The 22,984-nt window shown below is 37.5% G+C and overlaps 4 protein-coding genes across 8 annotated transcripts; 3 read left to right on the forward strand and 1 right to left on the reverse strand.

The window, feature by feature from the left end:
- On the reverse strand, positions 3,618 to 7,946 carry LOC18785957 (F-box/kelch-repeat protein At3g23880). Of its 3 annotated transcripts, XM_020558085.1 has the most exons (3): positions 7,336 to 7,946; positions 6,548 to 7,236; positions 3,618 to 3,949 (listed from the first exon to the last, which is right to left on the reverse strand). In XM_020558085.1, exons 1-2 carry the CDS (start codon positions 7,780 to 7,782, stop codon positions 6,592 to 6,594), a joined length of 1,092 nt encoding a protein of 363 aa, XP_020413674.1. In that variant the 5' UTR covers positions 7,783 to 7,946; the 3' UTR covers positions 3,618 to 3,949; positions 6,548 to 6,591. The 3 variants fall into 3 exon arrangements, with proteins under 3 accessions (XP_020413674.1, XP_020413673.1, XP_020413672.1); XM_020558084.1 differs by having other exon boundaries at positions 6,575 to 7,946; XM_020558083.1 differs by having other exon boundaries at positions 6,548 to 7,946.
- On the forward strand, positions 3,651 to 12,044 carry LOC18787254 (endoglucanase 4). The gene is made up of 9 exons (XM_007219004.2): positions 3,651 to 3,772; positions 7,344 to 7,368; positions 9,369 to 9,500; positions 10,131 to 10,538; positions 10,628 to 10,720; positions 10,817 to 11,017; positions 11,142 to 11,253; positions 11,339 to 11,502; positions 11,608 to 12,044. The coding sequence occupies exons 1-9, from the start codon at positions 3,672 to 3,674 to the stop codon at positions 11,932 to 11,934; spliced, it is 1,563 nt and encodes a 520-aa protein (XP_007219066.2). The 5' UTR covers positions 3,651 to 3,671; the 3' UTR covers positions 11,935 to 12,044.
- Positions 13,255 to 16,141, forward strand: LOC18785615 (endoglucanase 8). Of its 3 annotated transcripts, XM_020558018.1 has the most exons (8): positions 13,255 to 13,473; positions 14,032 to 14,439; positions 14,525 to 14,617; positions 14,740 to 14,831; positions 14,895 to 14,952; positions 15,040 to 15,151; positions 15,249 to 15,415; positions 15,520 to 16,141. In XM_020558018.1, exons 1-8 carry the CDS (start codon positions 13,255 to 13,257, stop codon positions 15,844 to 15,846), a joined length of 1,476 nt encoding a protein of 491 aa, XP_020413607.1. In that variant the 3' UTR covers positions 15,847 to 16,141. The 3 variants fall into 3 exon arrangements, with proteins under 3 accessions (XP_020413607.1, XP_020413608.1, XP_007220152.2); XM_020558019.1 differs by having other exon boundaries at positions 13,411 to 13,473; positions 14,740 to 14,956; positions 15,023 to 15,151; XM_007220090.2 differs by having other exon boundaries at positions 13,411 to 13,473; positions 14,740 to 14,952.
- LOC18786701 lies at positions 17,769 to 19,615 on the forward strand. Its single transcript, XM_007218442.2, has 6 exons — positions 17,769 to 17,882; positions 18,055 to 18,110; positions 18,760 to 18,880; positions 18,965 to 19,071; positions 19,187 to 19,256; positions 19,339 to 19,615. The coding sequence occupies exons 1-6, from the start codon at positions 17,801 to 17,803 to the stop codon at positions 19,416 to 19,418; spliced, it is 516 nt and encodes a 171-aa protein (XP_007218504.1). The 5' UTR covers positions 17,769 to 17,800; the 3' UTR covers positions 19,419 to 19,615.

Raw genomic sequence — 22,984 nt, forward strand, 5'->3', positions numbered from 1 at the left:
TGGAATAAAAAAAAGAAAAGAAAAGGAATTTGCTTTGGGTGTCCAGAGACTAAAAGTGTGTGTCCGTAGAATCAGGGAAAAGGAATTATTTTCTGTTTCTCAGTTACCGTCATTTGATTTAATATGCCTTCATTCTTTTTGTCATGAAAATCAGAACAGAAGATTTGAAGAATTAATTTTCTATTATTTATTATGTTTCCCTGTTTTCTGTTTATGATGGTGTTAATTATTTTACGTTTCTGTGTTACTATTGCAACACCGCTTTCCACGGATGCATGAAGGTTTGTAGAAAGAAAGATAGAAAGAAAAAACAAAAATAAGGACCCTGTTAATTAAACACTAAAATTAACTAAGTATACTTATTATTAATTTATTATCTGTAAGTTTCCTGAGATTAACACTTTGCTACACAGTTTTTTTCTTCTCACTTTCATTCCCAACGTTTATTTTCATTATCAATTTCATACATCCATTAGTATTTCCGTCAAGCTCTCCGTTAATCCATGATGTGGCGATCAATGAGCTTGGAATTAATGACGTGGCATGACTTTGACCCACTGGATTTGTACCACATGGACAAACAATTAAATAAATAAAAATTTATTTTAACAAATATAAAACATAACTAAATTAAAAAACTGGTAAATCAAGGCTTCAATTCTTTCCTTTTCTTTTTGGCCAAGCAGTTTGTTTCCTACATTGATACATATATACGAGTTTGCTATTCACAAGAAGCAACACAGAAATCAAACTCTCTCTCTAAAGCCATCCACGAGTTTGGAAATAGAGAAGCACGTGAATAGCAAATCTCATATATATGTATATTTGGGAAACATTGTTTGTGTCCTATTTCTTGAAGGTCAAGTATGTATTCAATATTCAATAGGTTTCCTAATCATACATTGACTAGTCTACACACCCTATAAAATCCTAACTTCTGTGCCGTTTTGACAACACAATTTGCTTTCTTGCATTATATTCTCGTTCAATCTTTCAATCTTTCAATCTCTCAAGTGGACGAGCACAAAGAAGAAGAAGAAGACCAAATGGGGTGGCATTCAAGCACTGACAGCGACTTTGATGGCATCTTCAATCGCAAGTTGACTAATATGGGTTGGTTGCTTGAGATTGTTAGGTTTGATACTGAGAAATATATGCAGGAAGACCTTTTGAAGCAAACGAGTAACATCAACAAAGAACCAAATTGTCCAGCAGCAGAGAGAGAATCTGAAATTGCTGAGGCCGCACACCCAGTTGCCCCATCCATGGTGTCGTCTGAGTCCAAGGGAGAAGGTTTGATGAAGGAAAAGGCATTCAAGAACCCTGCACTAATAGAGCCAAAGAAACAAAGATCATCGGATGGACCAAAGCTTATGCACACTGCTATTGCTTCTGCGAGAAAGACTAATTCTTTGAAAAGAAAATTCCAGAGCAGAGATGATGATGATAGTACTAATTGGGCGCCTGTTGAATGCAAGAAGCAAAGGATGATGATGATGTTGAAGAAGAAAAATGCCAATAAAGGCACCAGCTCGATCAACAAGATCACTCCGAAGAAAAAAGAAGAACTGAGTAGTCTTTCCTCATCAGCTCATCATGACTTGCCTGAAGCATTTAAGAGAAAAATTGCCAGTTTGGGTGGGACTAAAGTGGCTTTGGTGATACAGAAAAAACTGAGGAAAACTGATCTAAGTAAAAGTGGTAACAGGATGTCAATGCCTCTGAACCAAATCTCGTCGACTGATTTCTTGGAAGACGATGAGAGAGGTAGGCTTGAGAAAGAGGAGACAATGAAGGTTCAACTGATAGACCCTGGTCTTGTACAAGGAGATATAAACTTGAGACGGTGGAACATGAAAAAGATGAATGGGAAAAACAGCAAAATCTATGTGTTGAGAACTCAGTGGAGTGATTTTGCTAAGCGAAACCATCTGAAAGAAAAAGATCTTGTTCAAGTTTGGTCGTTTCGAGTTAACGGAGCTCTTTACTTGGCTCTTGCTTTGGTTAACGAGAGTTGTGGTGGTGATCAAAAGGAGAGTGATGATGGTGCGTATAAGAGTAGTGTTGTTGATGGTGAAATTAGTAGTGGTGGTAGTCACGGTGGTGCAGAGGTAATTGAAGAAAGGAGAGATGGGAATAATATTGGGGAAAGTAGTGTGACCAATGGGTCTAATCATACAATAAGTCCAAGCCATAGTGAAAGTGGCAGCAAGCATGAACAAGCTGCACGCATGGAAGATAGAAGACGAAAGGTTTTTTAAAGGCTCACTTTTTCTTTTTATCAATTTAAAGGCTCTAACTTTAAATCTTCTTTTTGTTTGTAAATATCAATCTAACCGAGTTTTCATCAAGGTTTGATTTTTAATACCTAAGAGGTTGGTATGCCTAAACTCAATGTTGAAAATCATAATATATATGTCAGTCAAAAAAACAAATGGTTGAAATTTAATTCAGTCCCAAAGAAAAACAGAAAATCTTTGATCTTTAATTACTGTGCATGAAATATACCTAAGGTTTTTATTATCACAAAACGTTCATGAAGTTCACGAAATTATCAAGTTGCGTCATTTATGGTTTTTTTTGTCATCGCAGAACGTCCATAAAGTTCACGAAATTATCAAATTGTGTCATTTATGGTTTTTTTGTGTCACTACCTGTCTCCTACCACAACAATCCGTTTGACACCCATTAAGAAACCTACGATCACCACCCCCAACCCAAAAACATTTATCAAGACACCCATTTACTGCATCCGATCATGGGATGCATTGTCAGTTTGATTTTCAGGTGGGGACCAATATTTGCCAAAGTGACAAGTTCGCAAAAGATGGGCATCTCAAAGGCTTAGTATCAGTTTCAATTGCTGAGACTTGAAATTTGTAGATGAGATATGCTCTAGTGACGACACAAACAAATTAACTCTAACTACAATGAAATCACAGCATTTACAGACGGATTCCAAACAGAACCCTTGGCTTGGGTGGCTAGTTTGGGTGACTACAGTGGCTTGGGTGGCTAGGTTGGTGGGGTGTGGGAGGTGGCTGGGTGGTTGTTTGTTTTTGGTATTGGCGGGGTAAGTCGGGGGAGGGGGCTGGGAGGAGAGAGGAAGAAATCTTTTTTTCTTTATTTTTAATATTTAATTCTACTTGAAAAACAAAGAATTTTTATTTTTTACTACTAATTTTTTTTTGTCCACATGTCACTGTGTTATTGGATATAAGATCATACATCAGCAAACTAAGCTCATGGCAGGGACCCCTTGTGAGTACGAGTGTTGATCTTGACAACTGTTAGTGACAAAAAACACAAAGGATGCAACTTGATAATTCGTGACGTGATAAAAAACCCTAAACGTAAACAAATTCGGAGAGTGTGAGCATTTATGCCAGTCCCAAGTAGTGTGGTAAGTTCCTATTAATGTGACTGGCAGTGAAGTGAAGTCTGCTGTTACCAAAGTGTTAGTTCCTATTATTTCTGACCTAAACAAAGCAAGAAGTAAGGATCACTCGTGCCTACATCTCATCTTTCCTTTATGATAATTTGTTGTCACCCTCCCTCCCATATAAACTAAACAAAAAGCAGAAAATGTAAAATTGAATGGCATAGACTTTAAAGAATAGCAGGATAAAAAACGTAAGTCATTAAAGGCAGCAATCAACAGCAAAGCAAATATGGCTCATTTGATAGCAGCAAGCTACCCCAGCATTAACATATCAGGAAAACTCTGCGCAGAGATTTCATGTGGATTTACTACTACTCTTTCTAGACCAGCTAGGAGGACTAAATTGAAAATGATTCATTTTGAGGGGCAGTTTGAGAGATCAGAAAGTAATGCTAGTTGTTGTGTGGTGCATTGCTGCAGTACCAGTTCATCAAGCTCATCAGCTGCTGAGGAAGTTGGGTTTCTCAAATTCAAATCCAAATGAGACGCGCATTCAATCTCCTTTGACTGGCATGGGGTGAAATGAAATCATTAGAATTGGTCACAGACAGGCAGGCATGAAAAAATTGATCTCACAGGTTCCTTTTGATTAAGGTGCAAGGGTATGTCTTAACAAACATGCAGTGCGTATAATATTCATGGACTGAGAAATTTCATAACATAGAATATGAACAAGTTAATCTTGTGGTGAAGCATGCTGGACTGAGAAATGCTCAAGGCATATTCCATCATCAGTTCATCTTGTGTTGTGAAGCCAACATCTTTGTGAAGACGCCATTGCACTAGTGCAGGGACTACAAAGATTGCAATGGTAAAACAAGTTTTTTTTTTCTTTTTCAAATTCAAATCCAATTGACAAAGATGTCCAATTGCAATGGTATGATTGTAGATCAAAAGCTGGTAAAACAAAAGAAAGGAAACCTTGTATGACTGTAAATCAAAAGTGTCCATTTGAAACAATTTTTGCCCTGCATGTCTGGTGGGTCTCTGTGAGATATTTGAATTAAGTGCAGAGGAACATTACAATGCTTTCAGCATCAGCAATTCAACTAAGAAATATCTGCCTCATGCAAGATTGATGGCAGGAACAACAACAATGCTTCATATTTGATAATTTTTGGCAACTCCAATAGTCAATACCAACAAACACAAAACATATACAAGGACAATAATAAACTCTCCAAATCAAGCTTCAAAATCCAAATTATACAATTTGAAGTCCATAACAGAAATAGTCAAAGCAGTTGGTTTTTTATTTACTGGGCTGTGATGTGAGGAGGCTATGGTGTTACTGCACTCTCAATCTTTCCCAATCTGCCACCTCAAGTAAAGGAGTGTTTCTATAGGGTGACTTCACGTTTATTCTTGGCATTAAAATAATTTCCAGGTTCATGCTTTTGGTTTTAGGGGAGAAGAAGAATCAATTAATTCCTTCTTAATCAGCATTCTTCTTGGTCTTTCCCTTAAAATTCAAACCCACAAAACAAAAACCCTAATAAACTTTTATACTTCTTAATCAATATGATAATAACATGCGTTTTCTCTATAAAAAATATATGTATTAGCATGCATGGGCTTAGTCAAGTCGGCTAGAGCGGATATGCTCCCCACTCTACACCCGAGTTCGAATCCCCATCGCCGTAGTTTAGATTAGATTAAAGTTGAATATCGCTTGTATATAAAAAAACATGTATTCACTCCAACAACATGTATTCACATTGACTTTGTTATGACTATGAAAGAGGTTGCCATTCCTTTGTTGCAAGCCTATTTATAAGCCTAGTTCTTGGCTTCAAAATCATTTCCATGTTCGTGCTTTTGGTTTTTTGTGGAGAAGAATCAATTAATTTATTCTTAATAAGTCTTATTCTTTCCCTAAATTCAAACCCACAAAACAAAAACCAGAATCAGTTTTTTACTACCTTGTTTTTCGGTCTGATTTTTTACTTTTTAATCAATACGATAAGAACAAGTATTGTAATCCAATAATAGTTGGGAGAAAAGTTGGGTTTCCTTAAAAAATTTATGTCTCACATTCATTTTGTTATCATTGAGGTTGCCATTCATATTACAATTTCAACTTGGCCTGCTTCCGAGCAAAAGAGATGCCATTTTCATTCTCCTTTAAATTTCGTTTTCTGTTTTTGCTTTGGTTATTATATCTTCGGTTAAATTTATTTAAATCCTAGTGTGTGACCATCTTTTATACTTCTAGGTTGGAACATAATTAAATTACTCCAATAATAATTTGGTTTCCTTAAGCAAATTACGGATCACACTTATTGATTATAATTGTTCTTGTTCCTAATGAAATTGTCATTCATATGTTTCTTTTTCTTTCTCAAACAGTTTGTACTTGACATAAGTTACAACACACTCTTCACCTCAACTAAAAATGTTCATTGTTTAAGCTGCCCCTAATGTAGGAAAAAATAAATAAATAAATAAAAAACTATGGAACAAAAATAAAGGATTTATACTAAGCAGAGTACATATGATACTGAAACAAGCAGACACACCATACTATATCAGATAACATTTGTTTTCATCAAGGCCATTTGTTCGGACTAAATTTTCAAACCAGGCTGTTGTTTATTAACACAATCACCTTCTATTTCATCCTAAAATGTCCTACGTCCACCACCCTTGCAGAACAAGGCAACTCTGTTTTTTTCCTACAGGATGAAGAAATTGAGCTTTACTCAAAGTTCCCACTCTCTCTTATTTGCCACCTTCTTCTGTGCTCACATCACATGAATTGGGAATATTTTCATCATCAATGGCCTCTCAATTAAAAGAAAAGAAAGCTTGTATGATCAAAATTCAGTAATGTACAATCGACAAGGGGTCTGTTGGCATGTTTTCAAATTCAAATACATGATGAAGGCAGGCACATCATTAGAAACATCACAGGAATATTACAATGCTTTTACCATCCATCAGCAATTCAACTAAGAAAAATCTGCTTCATGCAAGATTGATGACAGGAACAACAACAACAACACTTCATATTTGAACATTTTGGCAACTCAATACAAGCAAACACAGAGTATAGAGATGTGACAGAAACAAAACAAACATAAGGACAGACAATAATAAGCTCACCAAATTAGGCATCAAAATCCAAATTACCAGAGTCCTCTCCATGGTTAGTTAGGTACTGAAAGCAGAGTCTCATTGTATTTAATCACGTCATACACTGCCCCATCCCCATCATTGACGTTAAATGGGGTACTGCAAACCGGCTCCGCTTCTCTGTGGCATTCAATCCTCACCACTATGTCCCAATCCCACCTCAGCCTGAATATAACTGTACCACCTTCAGTAACGAAACAGGCTTCATAACCGTGGAAATTCCCACCCAACGATTTAGATACATCATTCGTGTTAAATTTAAAGAGCACATTCCAAGATTCACGCACCCCATATTCTCTCATAACCCAGAATTCCATGAAATTAACACCACCACGTCTCCTAGTAATCGAAACACAGAGGCATTCTTCTCCTTCTCCTCTTGAAACTACTTGAACCCCCATCTGATTAACATCAATGTCATCGGCATCACCATCAAAAGTGGGGAATGGAACTTCCCTGAATTCCTCCTTTGCCAGATCAAAAGCAAGGATCGTTGGCTCCTCCTCACCGACTCTGGAGTAGAACCAATGCAGTGCTTCATTTGTAAGGGCCCCCAAGCTAGTGGTGGTGGGGCTTCTGAAAGAGCATGGTGGGTCGTGCCCACGGACTTGAATGCGTTTCCAAGAGTTCAATCTGGATGAGAAAATCTCCATAAACTTCTGGAAAGGTGTAGAATAAACATAAGCATCTATGAAGATTTTGTAGTCGTCAGTGGATGACACATATCCCAGGCCAGTACGGTCAAATTCAGATCTAACCTTTTCTGTATTCGCCACAGACACAAAATATGGGTCAGGCAATTCGCGTTCGAATCTGGTTGATGGGTTCCAGAGAGACAAGCTATGATTTTCATAACCATCAACATCTACAAATACCAAACCATTACAGGAGCCCAGTAGGTTGGTATAGGTGTGGAAGGTGATATTACTGAGCGAAGAATCGTTGTCTGCGAACGACGGCGTTTCCGGGTCCAAGGATCGGAGTTGATAGTTGGTGGAGATGAGGAGTCTCTGGGTGAGGGTTTTGCGATCGGAGGCTAGCTTGAAGTGGGATTGGGCAAACTGTGGGTCCTCAATTATGAGAGAATGCCACCGTTCCGAAACGGAACTGAATCGAATCAGAGGTTTTATCGGCAACCGGCACAGAATTTGGACTATAATTTCTTCAGGAAGATGGCGGTTGTGGTGGAGCTTCTTCGTCGACATTGGAACCTTGGAAACGAATAGCCCACAGACACAGCCAGTGGAAGGGTTTTGGGAAGCTGCTTTTCCGTTTTCAGAGCATTTCTCACAAGTTCACAACAAAGGCATGAGCTTGACCGCTTTTGACTTGAGATTTTCGTTCGTTTTCTTTTTCCAAATGCATAAAATGACGATGGTACATGTGGTCGTGACCGTAGATGCAGTGGTGCTGTACCTGTACGGAGAATCGCTGACGCAAACACGTGGAATTAGATTTGGCGGTTCCCAACGGGTTGGTTTTGGGTTGGCCCCGCCTTATATGAAATCGGGGATCATTGCTGATTGTATTTGGGCTTTGAAAAACAATATGCTTGGGTGTCCAGAGACTAAAACTGAGTGTCCACAGAATCACTAAACAGACAAGATATTTGTTGGCCTTTTCATTTGTTCAATTCAATCAACCGCAATTTCAACTCCTATACATAAAATTAAAAAAAAAAAAAGTCGTTTTCTTTTGTGATTTCTACAAATTATTTGTTTGGATATTTACTGCCCTGTGAAGCAATCTTGGAGGCTATAGTGTTACTGTCCTCTTAATCTTTCCCAATCTGCCACCTCAAGTAAAGGTGTGTTTCTATATGGTGACTTCACCTTTATTTTTGGCTTCAAATTCATTTGCAGGTTCATGCTTTTGGCTTTTTGGGGGGAAGAATCAATTAACTCCCTCTTAATAAGCGTTATTCATATATTTCGTATTGCTAATTGAGGTGACTCTCTCTGTATTTTTTCAATTGATTTAATAAAGTATTATCGCTTTTTTGGTCAAAATAAGCGATTATTCTTTCCCTAAATTCAAACACACGAAACAAAAACCCTAATCAGCTGTTTTACTTCTTAATCAATATGATAAGAACATATGTTTACTACAATAATAATTGGGTTTCCTTAAACAATTTATGTCACACATTGGCTTTGCTATTAATTAATGAGGTTGCCATTCATACTTTCAAGGCGTTTGAGTGTGCTTGAAATGAAGTGAAAATGTATGAGAAACATTCCACATTATCCCCCACTTGTTTAGGGATAACATATCAAAAAAAACTATCAAAGAATTCAAAATAGTTGGTCAAAGAAGTTACCAAGTATAATCCAATCCAAGTGGGTAGTTTTGCACACAAGAGCCGTCAATATGTAATCCAAACATATATACAGGATTCATTCACCGCCTTACTCGGAGGCCCCGGAAATGCCTCCCTTCGTTAAGACTTGGTTTGTGTCAATTGTCAACAAACTCTCTCTCTCTCTCTCTCTCTCTCTCTCTCTCTCTTCCCTTTTATTTCTTGGTAAAGGCAACTCACGCTTCCATCCTTAAGTGATCAGCAGCCATCCGTACTATTACTCTTGCTTTTCTTCATTTCTCTTTGTTCACTATCAATAATCCCTATATACACACACACACACACAAATATAGAGAGAGGGTCACAAGTTACAAGTAGTGTCAAATAGGCGGTGGGTTTTGAGAGAGAGAGATAATGTGCGCAGTTCAGAGGATAGTAGGTTTAGTGGTGGCGGTTATGGCGGCAATGGTGATGGGGGTGGCTTGTTCACAGTCACATGACTATGGAGATGCTTTGAACAAGAGCATATTGTTCTTTGAAGGCCAGAGGTCGGGGAAGTTACCCTCTTCTCAGAGAATGACTTGGAGGAAGGATTCTGCACTTCGTGATGGCTATGAGATTGGTGTAAGTCTCTCTTTCTCTCTTGTTTATGTGGGTTCATTCTTGAATTTTACAGATTCTTATTATTACACAAATCATTTGGAACTTATTAGGATTTTCATTATCATCAACAAGAACCAAACATAAACTTTTCAAGTCGCTTTCAGATGGTGTCATTTGGGATGGGAAAGATTTTTTTACATAGAAATCTCATAATTTAGATGTGACAACATTAGCTAATCGGATTTCTTTTTGCCTTTTCATGGGTCAGAATGGTTAAAGAATGAAACTTTGGGCAAGATTTCAATCTATTCATTTCAGTAAAACACAGAGGAGGAGGAGCTCTCAGATTTAAAAAAACAGAGGAGCTCTCAATGTTATTTTATTTAGCAAAAAGTTGAAACCGCTACTTTGTTGCTTAGGATAGAGAAAGAGCGTTCGATAAATGTGACTTACCTTTGCTTCTCATTTCTCATTTGAACCCTTTTTTAAACGAGTTTATTCTTTCTTTCTTTTAAGTACTCGCAAAACATGTGAAGCCATTTGCAATGATTGTAATCAATGGGATTTTTAGTTAGTCATTAGTGCGATTCAATTGAAGGTTATGAACAACTTAATTATGGACCAACCATTAATGTGTTTTTGTGTGACCAGGTTGATTTGGTAGGGGGCTACTACGATGCCGGCGACAACGTTAAGTTCAACTTTCCGATGGCATTCTCAACAACAATGCTGGCATGGAGCGTTTTAGAGTTTGGGAAAGGCATGAGCTCAGACTTGCCACATGCACTGGACGCCATCCGATGGGCCACTGACTACTTTCTCAAAGCCACAAGCATTCCTGGCTTTGTCTTTGTCCAAGTTGGCGACCCTTACGGCGACCACAATTGCTGGGAGAGGCCTGAGGACATGGACACCCCTAGGACACCCTTTGCCGTGAGCAAACAGTTCCCGGGCTCCGAAGTTTCAGCTGAGATAGCAGCAGCACTTGCAGCTTCTGCCATGGTGTTTAGACCAATTGATTTAAAATACTCTGCCAGGCTTCTCAAAAGAGCTAGAATGGTACTAATTAACTGACACATTATGAGATTAAATAATTATTTCGAACTACATATAGAGCTACATTATGCTCATTTCGTGCAATGGACTAGGTGTTTGATTTTGCAGATAAATACCAGGGATCCTATAATGACAGTCTTGGACCATGGGTTTGTCCATTTTATTGTGATTTCAGTGGCTATGAGGTAAAGTACACATAATATGCTCATACTGCCAATTTCTAAAACAAGATGTTTGATAGAATATGTAGTGTTTGTTATGTGATAATTTCTGCTATGCAGGACGAATTGGTTTGGGGAGCAGCCTGGTTATTTAAGGCAACCAAGCAACCTATCTACTGGAACTATGTGTTACAAAACATAAACAAGTTGGAAAGTTCTGCTACTGTGAAATATATAAACGGCGTCTCATATCTTGGTGGAAGCTTTGCAGAATTCGGATGGGATTCCAAGCACGCAGGCATCAACGTACTCGTTTCGAAGGTAAGTGTACTACTTACATTTCCTTAATTCTGATTAAGCACATTGATTTGCTTCTAATTGATAAAATCGATTCCATTGGCCTAATACGAAGATCGATTTGATCAGTTGCGTGTTTTTGTAACAGTTGATCATGTCAATGGCTGGTACTGGTTCTACCCCTTTCATTTCAAATGCAGACAAGTTCATATGCACCTTGTTGCCTGAATCTCCAACCGTATCAGTCTCCTATTCTCCAGGTAGCTACCTCTCTAATGACTGAATAATAATCACCATTAGTATGATCAGTGCGGTAATATAATGTTAATTAATTAAAATTAACAGGTGGGCTTTTATTTAAACCTGGAGGAAGCAATATGCAGCATGCAACAACTCTCTCATTTCTTCTAGTTGTTTATGCTCGTTATTTGAAACTATCCAATAGAGTTGTCCATTGTGGCAATGTTGTTGCCAGTCCTGCTAGACTTGTGAAACTTGCAAAAGGCCAGGTAAGTTATACTTCTATAACATGTTTACTTATCGGGAATGAATATCGTCAAAATTAAGTGAATACTCATTAATTAATATAAATTTGGACTGACGGGTCGATGCAGGTAGATTACATTCTAGGAAGTAACCCATTTGGCATGTCGTATATGGTGGGATATGGTAAAAAATTTCCTCAGAGAATTCACCACCGTGGGTCATCTTTACCGTCAGTTGGTCAACATCCGAAACAGATTGACTGCAAAGGTGGAACCGATTATTATAACAGCAAGAACCCAAACCTAAATTTGCTAATTGGGGCTGTTGTTGGAGGACCAGATATCGAAGACTCGTATGCTGATTTTCGAGAGGATTTTGTGCAGTCTGAGCCAACAACATACATCAATGCACCTTTAGTGGGGGTCTTGGCGTACTTCAATTCTCGTTCATCCTAGCTAGTTTTTTTTTTCCCCCGGAGTTCATCCTAGCTAGTTAGCTTGTTGATAAATTCTTCATCTCTCTTTCAATTTATCTTTTGTTTATACTTGCAATAGCAAAGTTTAAAAAAAAAAAAAGGGTAAAGGGTTGATTTTTTTCATTTTATTTGTATACAAGCGAAATTATGAATGATAAATTAAACCTAAAACTTCAAATATATATTACGGTCAAAAGTCGGAGAGGTGAGCACAATTGTAGGTACATTAAATCAATGTAAAAAAAAATGTCTTAAAATTGAGGAAAGAAATTTTAGTCAACGTTATTAAGTTATTTTAGTCAACGTTATTAAGTTTAGTGGCAAATTTTTTAGTAGAAATATTAGGGATTAAAAAAATTTCTTAAACTAGAAACCACTTCCCCCATCTTGAGGGAAATTAGCCCGGCTTTGTCCCACCCCTCTGTAAGCCACCTCCAGAAAGAACTGACCCGTATAAGGAACCCTCGCCGGAGCATACAGGGAGACGTCAGAGACAAGTGTGTGACGGTGGTAAGGGTACTCTCCTAGGAAGAACTGGAACCAGAGCAAACCCTAGAGAGAATAGATATATCGTCCTTTTAAGAATCAAACACTTTTAGGGCATGTTTACGTATCAATAATGGGTATGAGAGGAAAGGAAATGATTTTCATTCCTGACTTTTGCTGCGTTTACTTGCAATTAGGAATGAAAAAATAAGTCAACCCCATCTCAAAATCCATAATCACATCCCCTCAAAACCAGGATTAGTTTAATATAAATGATTGATTTAAGATTTTTCTGGTGCCACAGTTTTAACCCCAGATCAAACACAATTAAATTTGCCACTAACCTAATAGGAAATCCATGAAAACGAACAATCCACGGAAAAGGAAATAAACAAAATTAAATTAATATCGGAAAAGGAAAGAAAACAAATCCCTATTTGTTCTTGGAATAAACTACCAGGCACAATGATATCCATCCCAAGTTTAGGCAATTCTGGAATGTCTTAAATGTGATTAAGTCATTCCGAATAAAGTTTTATTACGTTTTGTATTTAATAATTAGTTATTGCCATAAGCTCACGAATATGGCCGCCTATAGGAACCTAGAACACGGATTCTTAAGACCTTCTTTCGGCCTTTGTTTCCTTGTTACGGTTGAGCAAAAAAATAACCCTAAGGGACATTGCATGACCACTATATAAGTATATATATGTAGTGATCTTGGACACAAGACAAAAGCATGCATAATCCTGATTAAACATATTATAATTAGTATTATCTGTCTAATTAGCAAGAGAGAATGAGGAACATAATCATGTGTAGTATCAATATTTCCCTTTTGATATTAGCAGCAGCAGGGATTTCGGTAATGGCAACAGCCGGTGCAACCGCTGCTTCTTCACGTTTTGACTACGCCGATGCCTTGTCCAAGAGCATCTTGTTCTTTGAAGGGCAGAGGTCGGGAAGATTACCACCTTCCCAACGTATGACTTGGAGGAAAAGTTCTGCCCTACGTGATGGCTTTGATGTTCATGTGAGTCACCCTCTCTCTCTCTCTCTCTCTCTCTCTCTCTCTCTCTCTCTCTCTCTCTCTCTCTCTCAATTAACATATAATTTGTCTTGGGATTTGACTTCTTCTTTCATGCACATGAACGCTGTGAGTTAGCACTTGACTAAGTTCTCAGAAATTTTTGTTTGAAATTGTAATGCCGACACAGAGTGTTACTATCCTCATGTACAATCTAACAAGTCAACCGTCCTTGTCCAAGACCGAACTTTTTCCTCCACTCTCACTTGCCGCATGGACTATAAACCCTAAGACTTGCTTAATTTTACATTACTTTTCACTTGTAACGGCCCTATCATGCATAATAATGTTCATATATTTTTTATTTTTTATAAAAGAGCGATAGTAAATGATGTCCATATCTTAAAACTGGATTTGCACTCTATTAGTGATAATTAATTAATAAAATTCATCAATTATACTAGTTTAATGTTCAAGCAAATACCATTATGAAAAACCAAATGTTACATAGACCACACTTTATAGACTGGATATTGTATAACATTGACAAGTATTTCTCCTCAGAGGGATCTGGTAGGGGGATATTACGACGCAGGTGACAATGTGAAGTTCAACTTTCCTATGGCCTTCACAACAACAATGCTGTCGTGGAGCGTTATCGAGTTCGGGCAATTAATGGGGCCGGAGCTTCAACATGCTCTGGAAGCCATAAGATGGGGGACTGATTATTTGCTTAAAGCCACCAGAGTTCCTGATTCTGTTGTTGGTGCAGTTGGTGACCCAAATGCCGATCACGGTTGTTGGCAAAGGCCTGAAGACATGGACACCCCTCGCACATCTTATGTAGTCAATAAACAAAAGCCCGGTTCAGAAGTTTCGGCCGAAATTGCAGCTGCACTTGCAGCTTCTTCCATGGTGTTTAGACACTCAGACAGGGCATACGCTGCTGTACTTCTAAGAAGAGCTATGCAGGTGTGTGTGTGTGTATATATATATTTTCTTTCTTTTCATATATTTAAGTTTTGGGTTAATGGGTTTTTCTTTGTTGGATGTTTAGGTGTTCGAATTTGCAGATAAGTACAGGGGATCTTACAATGATAGTATTGCGGCAGGAGTCTGCCCTTTCTATTGTGATTTCAACGGATACATGGTATGTTATGTGTCGCATGAGTTGATATCGAAAAATCAAGATAAAAGTTGGCTTTTTGGTAGCATCACTAACCTTAATTTCGGTTCCAAGTTTAATATATATGTTTTTTGTGTGTGTTGCAGGATGAATTGATTTGGGGAGCTTCATGGTTATACAAGGCAACTAAGGCCCCTAATTACTGGAACTACGTCAAAAACAACATAAACTATTTGGAGTCCAATAATATTGTTGTAAGAAATGTGAATGGGAACCCTGTTCCATCATCTCAAGGTGGTAGTATCTCTGAATTTGGATGGGATGCAAAGCATGCCGGTATTAACATACTTGTTTCCCAAGTAAGCCTCTCTTTTTCTAATTAACATTCTTGTACTCAACCTCAATTATGCTCCACGTAATTAAATTAAGCTTTCATTTGTTTGCAGTGGGTAATGAAAGATCCCTACAATTCTAATCCCTTCATTCCCAAAGCCGATCAATTCATATGCTCCATTTTGCCTGAATCACCTGCTCCCAAATCGGTCTCATACTCAAGAGGTAGTTATTCTTTGAACATAATATTTAAACATACGATGAATCTAGATCGCATGTTCACGCGAAAACTCATTTTTTTGTTTTTCGGTTTTAATATTAGGTGGGCTGTTGTTTAAACCTGGAGGAAGTAACTTGCAACATGCAACGTCCATATCATTTCTTCTTCTAGTTTATGGTCGCTACATGAAACTTGCCAACAAGGTTGTCGATTGTGGCAACAATGTTCATGTCACTCCAGCTAGGCTAGTGAGTTTCACCAGAGGACAGGTACATATATTCAAATATTAATTATACATTTTAATTAAATGGGTGGATTAAATTACAATGAAAACCGGTTGTTTAAATTTAATTAATAATTAATGTAAATGCAGGTTGATTATATACTAGGAAGCAACCCATTGGGCATGTCGTACATGGTGGGATTTGGGCAGAAGTTTCCTCAGAACGTACATCATCGTGGTTCCGTGTTGCCTAGCGTGGCTAAGCACCCACAGCACATCGACTGCCACGTGGGATACTCCTACTTCAACGGCCACGATCCTAACCAGAACGTGCTCACTGGCGCTATCGTGGGAGGGCCTGCTGAGGATGATACCTTCAAAGACTCTCGATTTGATGCTCCCCAATCAGAGCCGACCACGTACATCAATGCGCCTTTTGTTGGTGTATTGGCTTTCTTCAAAGCTCTACATCACTAAATTTTTTATTTTTTTTTTAAATTGTTCATGTATTTCATTTCAACCTTATTATTAGATCAAAGTGATTACTATTTAGTTGAAGGATAAGCGATTTTAGTGGAAACTTCCAAAATTGCATTAAGTGATGTGACTCCATAACACGAAGGGATATGCCTTAGTGAAAGATAAAACAAAATAAGCTAATTTATAAACCACAACATTAACTTCACGAAACACAAAACAAATAGGTTTGTGGACAAATAACATTAGACCAGCATAAATCTGAACATCAAAATAAAGCAAATCATCACTATTGTTAGATCAAAGTTTTGAGTTGTGATTCTTTGTCATTTGTTGAATATTATTGAAATCTAAATAAAGTTGTAGTACCCCTCTATTTACTCCTTTTTTTGTTGTTGCTAAATTCCTTAATCAATGTTGCTAGCACTCAAATTCATCAACTTAAGGCCAGTTTGGGATGACTGACACTTAAAATAAATAAAAAAAACAACTTCTTTGTGCTTTGAAAATAATCATCTGTAAAGTAAAGCAGCTTCATGTTAGGTAAACAATATTTTTAAAGTGGTGTTAGTAGAAAAAGCAGTGTCAAAATCGTTTGGTAAATTTTAATATAAAACTGTTGTAACTATGAATAAAGACTAAAATGAACATAATGTTGAAACTGTTATGTGCTAATCATGTGGTGGTGGTGGTGATGATAAAGGTGGAGAGGTGGAGATGGAGGAGATGAGGTACTGGTGCTAGTGGTGGTTGTGGAGGTGGAGGTGGGGCTAAAGATGGAGGTGAAGGTGGTGGCGGTGGACGTGGAGATGAAGGTGGTGGAGGTGGAGGTGGAGATAAAAGTGGTGGTGGTAGGGTATAGGTGGAGGTGGAGGTGGAGATGAAGATGGTGATGATGATGATGACGGAGGCAGATGTGATGGTGGTAATGGTAGACAATGTCATTTTAAAAAATTAATAATAGTATTATGAGAATTGAAAATTTTCATTAAAGGCTCATCTCTGCTTCTTTTGAAAGCAGCTTTGAAAAGCAACCTAGAGACTGCTTTTAAAAGCTGCTGTCAAAAGGCTATTGCTTTCAAGGATATTTTATTTTAATTTTTAGCCAAAAAAAGCAATCCCGAACCGAGTTTTAGTGTAAAATTACTGTATCCTCTAGCGAATGGTGTTTTTCTTTTTTCTTTTTATTGAATAAAGGTATGGTATTTTTCCAATGAAAGCAAGATAACGTTAAAAAATGTCTAAAGTCCTTACAAGAATGAATTGGAGTGCTATAAATGAATACATTGTCAATTAGTTTTGTTTCAATTTTGGTAAGGACAAACCCACTCATAATTTCAAAAAGGCTTTATATCACAAAACATCCAGGTTTTTGAAAATTATCAAATTGCGTCCTTCTTGTTTTTTATTTTTTGAGTCATTTGTGGTGTTCAAGGTTAATATGTGTATTCACAAATAGTTCCTGCCATCAAAAACTCTGTTAGTTTGCTTATATGACTTCTAAAAATAATTTAAAATTTCAAAGTGAAAAAACCAAAAGAAAATTTGTATTTTAAAAATTAAATTATTTAAAATATATATTATATTTTAAATACACATGACACTATATTATTGAATATGTGAGCTCCACATATATTCCACATCAACAAACTAACAAAGTTTTTGACGGAACTTGACGGCAAAGACTATTTGTGAGCGCATATCAACCTTGAGAACTACGAATGAACAAAAAAAAAAAAAAACAAAGGATGCATATGATAGTTTCGTAAACTTCATGGACGTTTTGTGATAAAAAACCTTTCAAGAATGAAAATTATTTGTAATTTTAAAAAAGAATGAAAATTAGATGTAACAAAAAGGAAATTAGAAAAATAAGAGTGGGCCCCTCATCTTTCCTAAGGTTTTAACATCGGAAGTTCAAAACCTCTCCATTTCAAGATCGAAGAAGAAGAAGATGCAGCAGAGAAGATCAGCGTCAGGGAGGCCTACTGGAACGGATGGCTCAGATTTCAACTACCGCATGGTCGTTGACTCTCGTAAGCTTCTATCATCTACACCTCTAAAATAAGATTATCTCCCCCTCTGTTTTCTTTTTTCTTTTTTTACTTTTGGTTTCTATCATTTTCTCTGCAACCAAACCGATTTCTAGGTCCCTGAACTCTTTATACTGGGTATTTAAAGTTTTTTTTTGGGCTTATCCAATTTCAGGTTACCAGAAGGTAGCTAAAGGAAAATCTCGTCTCTCCGCGCTTATTCTCACTCAGGTACTCACTGTATCTCTGAATTGAATCTGGCTCTGTAATTCCGGATGTAAAGTTTGGATTGTTTTCACTGAATTTGCATTAATTTATCTAAATGGGAATTTTCATTTAACTGGGCTACCCCCATAGCATAGGCTGGTAATAGTATTGTGCATGAATTTTTCAAGCAACTAATTATACAACTTTTTTCTTTTGTGTAAAAAAACCTAATTCGTTTATTGGGTCAAGTAGCCTCTTATTTGGATTGTGTTAGATAGGGAAAATCTGTATTTGGTGACTCACAACAGATACCTTGGAAAATTGGGTTGAATTCAAACCACACTCAAACCATTTTGAGTAAATTTTTTGTGGGTTACCTGGCAGGTGGATGGTTCAGTTATGACTAAACTTGTCTTGGTGATCTAAGTTGACATTTACATTTAAAGCCAATTGGACGAATTCTGCATTGTTAAAGGTTTTGAACAAATTATATACGACAGTAATAAGGGAACATATTTTTATGAGACGGTAGAGGTTGGCGCTATAGTATATTACAATCCAACTATCATATGTAGTTGTTGTTGACATTTCAATTTATCCATGAAGTCTAATTTTCAGTCCATCAGTTTCAAAAGGTTCCTCTTTTGATAGCATTTGCTCTCTTGCTCTGCAGGCTGTCATTCAATTGATAGGAGTCCTCGCATTTCTATTTACATCAAATGGGGAAGGTCCCAATGTGATTGCTATTTCATCTTTTGCTATTGGTTCTATTTCTTTGATCATTGGGGAGTTAGGTAAGCTGTTACTAATCTGCATTTTTCTTTCAAGTCACTTCAGTTTTTGCATCTGTAGTTAAACAACTTTTTATTGTGCCAAAGGTCGAAGGCGCAGCCGAGTGAGTTTGTTGAAAGTTTACATTGTTGCATCATCTATTGGAATACTTCTCTCCATTGCTTGTGTTGCTACAGGAAATTTAACATTAGAGGTAAGATAGTTCTTTATTACAACTGTTGATTATCATTTAGAAATTTGAATCATTTGTCCTTTCTTGTTTTTGTCGGAATTTGCTGATTGTTGTCTTGTATGAAATTACTGAGTAGGTTTTCCAAAATCCAAGTAACTGGGAAACAAAGAAGTTTGAACTTCTCGAGGCCACCCGCACTGCAATTGGTGAGTATCTGTGCTTTCTTGATGTGATGCTACTACAACCAAAGTTGGGTAAAGAGTAATATTTTTGTTTCAAATTTCACAGCGTTCCTGGTACAAATATTTACCGTCAGCACAACTGCTTCTCTCATCAGTAACATGTCTCCTCCAAAAAGGGCCTCTTAGCTGCTTCCTCTAGCCACAATCATGTCAATGATTGAATAGAAATTTCGTTTTCAATTTCTTCCTGGGTCCCAATTTTGTAATTCGAGGAAGATAGTTTGATTCCTCTCTAGTTGAAGGACTATTTTGACAGGACACACATTTACAGTGATGGTAGGCATGTAATTTGATCCATTAATACAAATTGGATGTTTGATGAAGTTGTTTCAGTATTTGACCATTTAGAGCATGTCCACCGCCGCACCAAACCTGGGCAAAAGGCCCCCTTGGCAGCCCATTCCAGCTCCAGCGCACAACAATGAGCCAGGGCAAATGGTGGGTCCCACCAGCCTGGGCAAGCCCAAAGGCTAATTCTGCCTGGGCTGTTGCCCACGGGCTGCTGACATCATGCTGATTTTCAAATTTTTTATTACTGTTGGACCCACTAGCCCACATTGCCCAATAGTTACAAGCCATGTGGCTTCTCCTGGAGCCTCCGATCAAAAAATATTGCACAATTCAACGATTGTCCAATTTTTGGCTTTAAAAAATTGAACAAAAAATCAAAAAAATTTAAAAAATATATCAAAAAATTCTGAAATTTTTTTCTATACATACCTACCAATATTATTCACTTTCCACACCAATTTAATTTCAAAATTTTGTCCGAAAATGTTATCTTGATTTTTAGGTGAGGATTTTACGATAAATATTAACACTTGGGAATTGAAAATCTTATCCGAAAAGCTTATCAAAATCAATGGTTTAAGTATAAATAAAATAAAATAAATTTAAGTGAATAGTAATTGCCTTAGACTTGCCCTAGACTTAGCCCTCATGGATGGAACCACAAATGGCAAGCCTGACACTATTCACGTGAATAGTGGCAGCCCTTGCTTGCCCTTGCCCTAGACTTACCCCTTATGGGTGGAGATGCTCTTATGAACCAAGTTTCTGGCTGAACTTTAAAAGCAAACATCAGCCACATGAACTTTAAATATTTTATTAAAGAAAAAAATTACTATTTATAATTTATGAAGTTAATTAAAACATAGCAATACTAATTATTCACTAAAGAAATAATAATTAAAACATAATTATTAATTAAAGTAATTAAATAAAGCAAAGAGATTATTTAATTAATAAAAAGAAACAATAGCTTTACTCATGAAAAAAAAAAACCCCTAGTAAAGCCGACCGGCTATACAATTTGTTTTTTAAGAAAAGTTAAAAATGGCGTATAGCCGACCGGCTATACTATTTATGAAGGAAAAAAGAGCAGCCGTATAGCGCCTAGTTGCCCACGTGTCAAAAAATGGTAGAGCCGTGCGGCTATACCATTTATAAGTAACCCCGTATAGCCGGCCGGTTGTACCCTTTTTTGGGAACCCCGTTGGCAAAATCAGTATAGCCGCCCGGCTATACTATTTTTAAAACAAATTAAAAAACCGAGTATAGCCGACCGGCTATACCAATTTTTTTTTTTTTAAAAGGGAGGGTTCCCTAGCGATTAGCCGCCTACGTGTCAAAACAAGTGTAGCCGTGCGGCTACAGTATTTATTAAAAAAAAGGTAAAACAAAAAACAATAGTACGCCCGAGCGGCTATATTACATTCTCAAAAAAAATGGAGTATAGCCGCGCGGCTATACAATTTATGGGAAAAACCGCTTAACGCATAGAGTATAGCCGGTCAGAAACATGAATAAAACCGAGTATAGCCGAAGGAACTAGTCTAGCGATTGCGCACGTGTCGAATAATTATAGCCGCCCGGCCATACTATTTTTTAACAAAAATAAAAAAACCACCTATAGCCGCCCGGCTGTCTTATTTTATATATAAAAAACAGGTAGGGCTCCCTAGCGATTAGGTGCCTACGTGTCAAAACCAGTGTAGCCGTGCGGCTATACTATTTATTAAAAAATATGAAAACAAAAAAAACCAACGTAGACCCTCGCGGCTATACTATTTTGTTAAAATTTTAAAATGGAGTCCAGCCGCCCGGCCATACTATTTATGAAGGGAAAAAAAGGCAGCTGCATTACGCCTAGTTGATCACGTGTCAACATAAGTACAGCCGTCCGGCTATACTTTTTTTTTTTTTTTTCTAAAAAAAGAAAAAAATTTAACGGGAGGGCTCCCTGGCCTTGCGGCTATACAATTTTTTTAAAAAAATTTGTAGTATAGCCCGTGATTAGGTGCCCACGTGTGAAAGTGCTTGAGTTTGATATTTAAACTTGGAATTGCATGTTCTGTTGAATCCCCTGCGAACCGAAAGGATATCAGTGATGTTGCATTTGAATTACATTCCATCAGGGATATGCTTCTTGGTTAGAAACTTTTCCTACTTTCCTACTCTACATATCAAGGAAAGAACCAGTGGCGCCTGCTGCTTAAGGCTTGGTCATCATCTTTTTTTCCTTCTGTTTTTGATGCTGTTTGTTCTTACAGTTTCTTGTGAGGCATTTCACTGTGTTTGTTCAGCATATTATTATTATTATATTCTACTTGTGTAGATGAAATTATGAGGAAATCCAGAATCCAGAATCCTCCTCCTCCTGTACACAGCAAAGTCCAAAACACATTATGTCAGGATTTGAAGAACACAGCAAACTAAAGACTAGTCAGGGAAAATAAAGGTCAACAATCCTGATTGGAATTAATATGGACCCAGCTATTCAAAATCCTTATTTGAAAACTCTATCTTCTTTTTTTTAATTTACTTAGGAAAGATGACATCAAGGAAAATATTTTGAAGCATTTTCAAATGGAACTTTTTCCATTTACCTCAACTCTTTTTATATTACTTGGTTTCGGTTTTGATGATTTGCTAGCAGTATTAGACACTACCATCCAATCAAAATTCACTTCTAATTGGGGATTTTTAATATAAATGGAGACATTAATAGACTTTTCAAGGGGCACCTACTGCAGCTGGCCCAAAATAATAGCAAATAAGGTCTGGTTCCATATAGCAAGTGATTCAGCAACTTCAAAGATAAAAAGTGCATAAGCAAAAACATGTTTAAATGCAGGAGATGGAACAAAATCAAGTGAAATGGCCTGAGGTTGCATGCACGGTGCACCCTATTAGTTAGTATTTCAGTACAAGATCATCAGACTAGGAAGGTTGATTCACTAGTGACCTGCCACATGACTGTGAAAACAGTGTAATCCTAATTCCACGCCAATCAAAAGCTCATTATCTTTCAATTTCGAACTAACGTAAGTCAGTTCCGGTACACCAAGAGGTACCCTTCCAGGATGTGGCATCCACGGGGAGGGGCCGGGGAGCTAGGCGGCGTCTGGGCGCCCGCCTAGGCTGGTCTAGGCGGCTCTAGGAAGGTCTAGGCGGGTATGGGCGGGCGTTTTGCCTTTGAGGCGTGGACGAAGGGCGGTTGAAGTGCGCAGGATCCCTGCTTGTTAGGAAGAAAGGCGGAGAGAGAGAGAGAGAGATCGAGACAGAGAGAGGAAGGAGAAGGCGACACTGGGAAGAAGAAGAAATCTGACCTAATTTTTATATTTCAAACGTATAGCCGCGCGGCTATACTATTAATTTGAAGGAAAAAAACAGAGAGTATAAAGGCGCGG

This window comes from Prunus persica, chromosome G2, assembly GCF_000346465.2.
Source record: "Prunus persica cultivar Lovell chromosome G2, Prunus_persica_NCBIv2, whole genome shotgun sequence".
Taxonomy (NCBI): domain Eukaryota; kingdom Viridiplantae; phylum Streptophyta; class Magnoliopsida; order Rosales; family Rosaceae; genus Prunus; species Prunus persica.